Genomic DNA, 7,699 nt, shown 5'->3' with positions numbered 1-7,699 from the left:
TGTTTTTATAATTTTGTCTACATTTTGTTATGTATAAAATATACGAATAAATAAAAAGAAGTGTATACGAATAAATAAAAAGAAGTGTACTGACCAACGGATGGTAGTGTTTTGGGCAACGCGATTAGTGACCTTAATTTGCACATTGTCTCCTTCATAGACAGCAATGGCTAGCCCAGAATATTCTCCATTCACCGTCAGAAGTAGTAGCTTTGTATTGCACAAACGACTCACCGTTTTCCACTCCACCTGAAATATAAATATTAACATTAATTCTCTTTTAAATTACTTAATTAGCTAGTATATGAACAAGTTAATTCTCTTACATTAAATAGAAAACTTTTGATTGTTTGTGAAGAAGAAAATGGCAGCATAGTGATAAGTATCTAATCTATTCCAGTGGAGTAACACTTGGAATAAAATCCCCCATGAACTTATGAAAATAACTAGAAGCAAAAAACTCATTCTAATTCATGATTTTGGGGTTTAAGGGGACCACGCCCAAGATCATAAGAATAAGGAAGCACATAAGAACATAATAAATGACGTAGGTGCAAAATAAATATGTTTATTTCCCTACATCAAATTCACATTCATTTGTACAATAATAATGGGTGACACATGTCATTAGGAAAAGAGTTCAAGGCAAAACCCTAAAATAATGTCACTCATCACCTATAATTAGGGACCATCTCACTAAGAAATGGGAGACCCTTAAAGATAGAAAAACGTAATTTTATTTATTATTCTTCTTTCCTCAAATCTTAATCAAACAGTGAATTGGTCATCGGAATGCCTTTTTTAGGTACCCACCTCGTCGGATTCAAGTTCAACAAACATCACAAGTTCTCCACAAATATTGGTGTTAGGGGGGCTGTTGTAGTTGTTTATTTCTTCTGTTTTATGTTTATGTCCTTCGTTTTTCATTTTTTTAATAGTACGTTGTATTGGTGATGCGTTGTATTGCTGTGTGTAACCAGACTCTTTGATTTCTTTTTTCGATTGGTAGGGTCCGTTGGGATTTCCCCTACGCTAGTTATGGTAGGTAGGACAAGTCCTGTAAATTTCTTTATATTTTTAGAGATTTAATGGGTGAAATCTTTCTCTCCTAGGAACTAGAAATTCTTAGTGTCTGGAGATTTTAATATCCGTGTTTTATTGTTTGAGACTGTATTAAGTTAGTCTCATTGCAGAAGTTAGGTTGGAATCATAGTTCTCTATCCTAGTCATAGTACATAAGTCGAATGTAACCTCATGGCGCTTGTCTTGCTAGGCCTCATGTGCTCGAGGTGTTTTGTATTATTGGTGTTCTGGTCCTTCAAACGAAAGTCATATTTTAAAAAAATAAATGTTAAAAGTTCACTTCAATGTGAAATCTCTTTAAATAGGTTAATGAAAAAATTTAATTTTAGTATTTACAGAATTGAGAAAATGGAGACATCTACACACATTTTGAATTTTGAATATACAATTAGGATGAGATTTAGAACGATTTTTATTTCCCTAACAAATGATCACGATAAGATTGGGATTAGATCGTCCTAACCCATCTCTATCCATGAGTCACAAAGCCGCACTTATACCGATCTTATGTTCGGCATGGTATCATTCCGCGTTAAATTTCTTTTTTTCTAGGACTCGTAATTTTATATCATGTATTTGTAGATTTGTATTTGAATACATATTTACTAAGAGCATGTTTGCTTATATTATTAGAGCTCGTCATTGTATTAGAGTATTATAATACCATATTTGGCAATTACACCATATAGTATTATAATGTGGTCAACTCAAAATCTTATGCGGTCAAACCCGCATAAACTAAACCCGAGGGGGGCAGGTTTATATGGGTTATTAACTATTTGTGAGAAAAAAAAATTAAGACTTCTCTCTCTTTCTCATCTTATTCTCAAATCAACTACGGTAGCTCTCCTTGTCGATCTATGATTTCTCCCTGTGCAGTGGCTTAACAAGAGCTAACTCAACGATGCTCCACACCATATCAGCTGCCTTTGCCGCGCAACACCAACTCCACCGTAACCTCATCGTACGATACTCACCCACTGCGCAATACCACTTCCACTGCAACCCACTATGTGACACCATCTCCACCTTGCAATACAACTATTCTCCCTGTCCTTCACCACCTAAGGTTTGATTTTTCATTTGGGTTTAATTTTTTCATTTAGGTTTTATTTATTTATTAAGGTTTTATTTTATTTGCTTTCAATTTAATCATATTTTTTCCGTTATAATCAAACATTCGTGGTAATTGATAAATGGAAAATAAGGGGCTAATTGCTCGCGGTGGGTTTTTAGCCAAGCACAGAAAATTGCCCCTATTTGGATTAGATGAGAACAAAGGAATACATCTCTCTGCATATACTTTTATATATGTGTGTGTGAAATGCTGCGGTAAAATGCAAAAGCATCTACTTGAATGTCTTTATCTATAATGAGCAGCTAGCAATAGGTAGCCAAATGTGGGCTCTAAGCTTTATTATAAGGATGACATATCCATTAAACTGGTAGTTCATCTTTTACCATGAAGATTGGAGGCCTAAAGCTTTTATAATCTTGTTAGCAACGCAGGATAATTAACTTCTATTATTATTATTATTATTGTTGTTGTTATTATTATTATTATTATTATTACTACTACTACTGCTACTATTACTACTTATGTTAGTAAGAATTTGCATTGCTAACTAATTGTGCTAAACTTTTTGGTCAAAAGGTAAAATTCAAAAGACAATAACTTTTTGAACAAATGATTAAAGACCAAACCAAAAATTCAAAAACACCATTATTGTTGAACATTATCTTCTTTTATATAATATATAACCACTTGTAGAGTAATATTGGTGCAATGGATAATCTTTTTGCGAGCAAATTCATGCTGTGTATAGAGGTGGTAAAAATACCCGCCCGGTCCAGACCCGGACCGTACCCGGGTGTTGCGGGCCGAGTAATACCCGGCCCGGGTATGAAGCCGGGTCGGTCTTGGGCATCACTTGATAAATCCGGAACTCGGATTTTATTAAAAAAAATTATAAAATATATATTATTTTAAATATTTTATATTTATTTGACTTATTTATTATACATATATAAAGTTTTAAACACTTAAAATTTATATTTTCATGTCAAATTTTATTGAAATAAATTTAAAACTTATAAAATTACCAAAAAATAAAAAATATATGCACATAAAATATTAAAAAATATAAAATCCGGGTACCCCGATTAAAACCCGGCCCAGACCCGGACCCGGACCAGTTGCATCCGGGCAGGGTCCGGTCATGGCAATACCCGGACCCGGCCCGGGTTTTGCCATCTCTAGCTGTGTAGGGATAAAAAAGTTCTCAAGTTTTGTTGTCCATTCATAAATTAAAAGGAAAAAAAATAGTTTATGAGTAATGAGTTTGAGTTTAAGTACTCATATGAATTTTTATAAGTACTCATTAGTTGCTATATACACACACATATTTATAGCTATTCTAGCTAGCAAATGTTGAATACCTTATATAAATTTTATTTCTAGAGTTAATTATTCATTAAAATTGACATCTTTTTATTAATTTCAATGGGTTATTTTTATTTAGGTTCCAAAACAAATAGATAAACTGGCATTTCATTCCAACGACTGCTGCTTGCTTCCAATGAGTTCAATTTCTTACCATTTATTATTTCTTCAACAAGAAATGGCTTATGAAATATAATTCCTTGGATTTCATTATATTTCCTGTATGCTCTGTTATATGTGTGATAGGCATGATTTTGTGGCCAATCAAATCAAATAAGAATGGATCACATGTTCTATTCCCTCTACCCTTTATTTATTATTATTATTATTATTATTATTATACATACATACATACATACATACATACATACATACATACATATAAAATCTACCTCTATTCTCTTCTTTATGATTCTATTTAGCTCAAGCGTTGAAATCTAGCCCTTATATGGAAATCTAACTTTATGGAAATGTATCAAATGGTCTACTAACTGATTTTTTTCCCCCAATTTTACTAGTTGTGTTAGATATGGACATGGGAAGAAAATTTTCTTTCATCATGTGGCAAATGAAGTTGAGGTTCATGTTCATTGTGATGTATTTTTTGTTAATGATGTTGATCCGAAGGCATAACGAAAGAAAAATGATTCATAGTCGTACATTCCAATTCCATGCTACTCGACAGCAATACTTAGATAGCATTATAGGCAATAGTGACATACAATGTGTAAATCAACTAAGAATGGATAGAAGGACATTTGGCCTACTATGTGAGCTACTTCGATCAAGGGGACTAAAGGCTAGTGGTTCATTGGCTCTTGAAGAGCAAGTTTGCATGTTCCTACACACTTTGTCTCATCATGTTAAGAATCGCACAATTGGCATTAGGTTTTTTAGATTTGGTGAGACTGTTAGTAGATACTTCAATTCAGTGTTAAACAAAGTATTGCAGCTACACAATGTTTTATTGAGGGTGCCAGGCCCCGTACCAAATAATTACGCTGATGAGAAGTGGAAGTGGTTTAAGGTACATTTTCAATTACTTATATTTTATTATAGCGACTTATAATTTAATCCCAATTAAATTTTCATTTTTTTTATGCATGTAGAATTGCTTGGGGGCATTAGATGGAACTTATATTAGACTCTGTGTGCCAGAAAATGATAAGCCAAGATATCGAACAAGAAAGGGTGAGATTGCTACAAATGTTTTAAGGGTATGTTCACAAGATATGAAATTTATCTTCGTGATGCCCGGATGGGAAGGCTCTGCCTCTAACTGAAGAGTACTTCGCAATGCATTAAATAAACCGACTGGCTTAAAAGTTTCTACAGGTATTATTCATTCCAAAATTTAATTTAATCAAATTACATATTCAAAAACAAAATTATATTAATGCTTAAGTGAAATAAATAGGTTATTACTATCTTGTGGATATTGGATATACAAATGCTAAAGGATTCCTTGCACCATATAGGGGAACAAGAAATCACTTATCGGAATGGAGAGATGGGTGTGCTCTTTGCAATAAAGAAGAATTCTTTAATATGAAACATTCATCAGTAGGAAAGGTAATTGAACGGTGTTTTGGATTGTTCAAAATGCGATGGGCCATTCTTCAAAGTCTTTCATTTCATCCAATTAAAACCCAATAATGCATTCTTACTACATGTTGTTTATTGCATAATTTGATTAGAAGAGAAATGTATGTGGATCCAATGGAGCATGAATTAGTTGACTTATCTAATAATGAAGTAGAAGATAATGATAGCATAAGTAGCATTGAAGCTTCAGACCAGTGGACGAGCTGGAGGAATGATTTATCTATTACTATGTATAATAATTGGCTTGGAAATTAGACTCATCTAATATATATGTCATTAAGAAAGTATATGAGCATGTACTTTTGTTAGTATATAGATATCACTAGGAAAGTATCTGAGCATGTACTTTTGTTAGTATGTAGATGTCATTAAGAAAGCATATGAGCCTGTACTTTTGTTAGTATATAGATGTCATTAGGAAAACATCTGAGGTTGTACTTTTGTTAGTATACAGATATCATTAGGAAAACATATTTGGTTAGTATATAGATGTGATTAGAAAAGCATCTGAGGTTGTACTTTTGTTAGTATATAGATGTGAATTGACTTGGTGTTATATTTTAGTTACTTGTTTAAAAAATTGTTATAATATTTATTTTGTAGGAATGGAGAGTGAAGGACCTAGCCATACTACTGGACAGGCTCAAGACGAACATGAACAAAAGATAAAGAAGAAGCAATGTTGAACATTTTAGATGTTGTAGTTGCAAATGGTGGTCGAGCTGATAACGACACCTTTAAATCTGGAAGTTATAAATATATTGAAAATGAATTAGAAAAATTATTACTAAGGAGAGGTTTGAAGGCGTACCCATATATTGATTCTAAGATAAAGATATGGAAGAAAAGTCATGGGGTGATATTTGATATGTTGAACACTAGTAGTTTTGGCTGGAATGATGTGAGAAAATGTGTAGTGGTTGACAATGAAGAAGTATGGAGATCATATGTGGAGGTTAGTAAAGAAAATTATTTTTTTTATGTCATCATTTATAAACATTGTCCTTAATTTGTTTATTGTGAATATAATAGAATTTATTTAATTATCTTATTTTATTATTGTAGTCCCATAAAGATGCAAGCAATTGGAGAGATAAGACATTTCCATATTATGAGAGGCTAGCAAATATATTTGGAAAAGACCATGCAACTGAAAGTTCAACAAAAAATCCAAATGATGTGGCTATAGCAGCACTTCAAGAAGAAATTCATGATGATGATAACGAGATTGATGATAAAGGTTCTCCAATGTCGACTACACTGCCTTCGAATTCCCAATACACTACTCGATCATATTCACAATCATCAAACAGGAGGAAGTCTAAATTAGATGAACAAATTGCGGTTGGTATTAACAAATTGGTTTCAACATTTCACCAAGCCAACGCTGACATGTCTCAAAATACGTTTGGAAGTAGTGAAGATAATGATTACATTAGCTGAGAGCTTGATTCGATGAGACTTTCTGTGAATGATGAGCTTATTGCCTTAAATTTGATGGTTGAGAAGCCTTCACATATAAGGGCTTTTAAGCTATTACGAAATGATCTTGATCGTAAGTTGGCTTATGTTAGGATGCTTTTGCGTGAATGTTGAGTGTTAGAAAATGCATATTTATAAAGGAGAAAACCGTCATTTTACATTTTAAGTCTTACTAACAACCCTTACTTTTATATATTTAACCTTCTTGTGATTTAATTACATGTGTTTTATTTTAATTAAGTATTTTATGTATTTTAGGGGCATTATAGTCATTTCACAATAAAGGAGAGATCAGACAGCAAAACGGACATCACTTTTGAACTCAGGACGGTCGAAAACCTTAGGAGGAGCATAAAAGGAAAAATAGCACTATTCACATGTACGGTACTATTCACGTGTACGGTACTGTATACGTTACTGTTCACGACACTGTTCACATAGACGGATGATGATGTGGCATTGACCGATGATGTGGCATTGACTGATGAGGTGTCACGATCCTGTTGGACTAAAATTCTTATGTACTGTTGATGGTGACGTGGCAGCATATCAGTAGACGAAAAATCTCGCGTACGGTGCATGCATCACACATGATTATTTTCAACCAAACCGCGTTACTGTTCATCCGGGTCAAACCGCGTTACTGTTCAAAGTCGGGTCAAACCGTGTTACTGTTCATCCGCGTGGTCAAACCGTGGACTGTTGACTGATGACGTGGCGCAATCCTGAGCGTCCAAACTGTTTTTAATCCGATGGCCATGATTTACTCCATGTATCTATAAAAAGGGGGCCTCCCCCCCCTAATTTGATATCTCTGAATCCATTTTTGGGATCCATTTTCTGTAATTCCCTCTCCATCTTGTATTTTCTTCGTATTTTAATAAATTCCTATTTTGCCCCTAGTTCAACTATGAGTGGCTAATTTTCTTTCAAGCTTGGGTTGAAGGTGAAGTCTCAACATGTGTCATGGGCTTAATTTGGTAAATTTATTTTCTCTTCCCCTCTAATTTTTGTGGATGTTTTGACTTCTCGTCGACAAATAATAATAGTCTTGTCTAGATACCGCCTTGGTTACACCGGCTCTCT

General features: G+C 33.7%; 1 protein-coding gene across 10 annotated transcripts; it reads left to right on the top strand.

The window, feature by feature from the left end:
* The first annotated feature begins 1,833 nt into the window (after positions 1–1,833).
* LOC102614015 (uncharacterized) lies at positions 1,834–7,575 on the top strand. 10 transcript variants are annotated; one of them, XR_008055649.1, is made up of 6 exons: positions 1,843–2,152; positions 4,045–4,553; positions 4,636–4,861; positions 5,005–5,098; positions 5,735–6,086; positions 6,197–6,829. XR_008055649.1 is itself a non-coding variant. In XM_025092448.2 (4 exons), exons 1-3 carry the CDS (start codon positions 4,056–4,058, stop codon positions 5,815–5,817), a joined length of 663 nt encoding a protein of 220 aa, XP_024948216.1. In that variant the 5' UTR covers positions 1,834–4,055; the 3' UTR covers positions 5,818–6,086; positions 6,197–6,829. The 10 variants fall into 10 exon arrangements, 4 of the variants coding, with proteins under 4 accessions (XP_024948216.1, XP_024948215.1, XP_015389586.1 ...); XR_003062077.2 differs by adding an exon at positions 6,872–7,575 and having other exon boundaries at positions 1,845–4,553; positions 6,197–6,686; XR_003062078.2 differs by having other exon boundaries at positions 1,841–4,553; positions 4,944–5,098.
* The last annotated feature ends 124 nt before the right edge of the window (positions 7,576–7,699 follow it).

Source organism: Citrus sinensis, chromosome 1 (assembly GCF_022201045.2).
Source record: "Citrus sinensis cultivar Valencia sweet orange chromosome 1, DVS_A1.0, whole genome shotgun sequence".
Classification (NCBI taxonomy): Eukaryota; Viridiplantae; Streptophyta; class Magnoliopsida; order Sapindales; family Rutaceae; genus Citrus; species Citrus sinensis.
This window is presented reverse-complemented; position numbering and strand designations above follow the sequence as displayed.

Excerpts from the sequence above, each read along its gene's own strand:
- LOC102614015 (XM_025092447.2), top strand. The coding sequence starts at position 4,056 with ATGGACATGGGAAGAAAATTTTCTTTCATCATGTGGCAAATGAAGTTG. Across the intron at positions 4,554-4,635 it reads AGAAGTGGAAGTGGTTTAAG|AATTGCTTGGGGGCATTAGA; the intron begins GTACATTTTCAA and ends TTATGCATGTAG. Across the intron at positions 4,744-5,734 it reads TTGCTACAAATGTTTTAAGG|GAATGGAGAGTGAAGGACCT; the intron begins GTATGTTCACAA and ends TTTATTTTGTAG.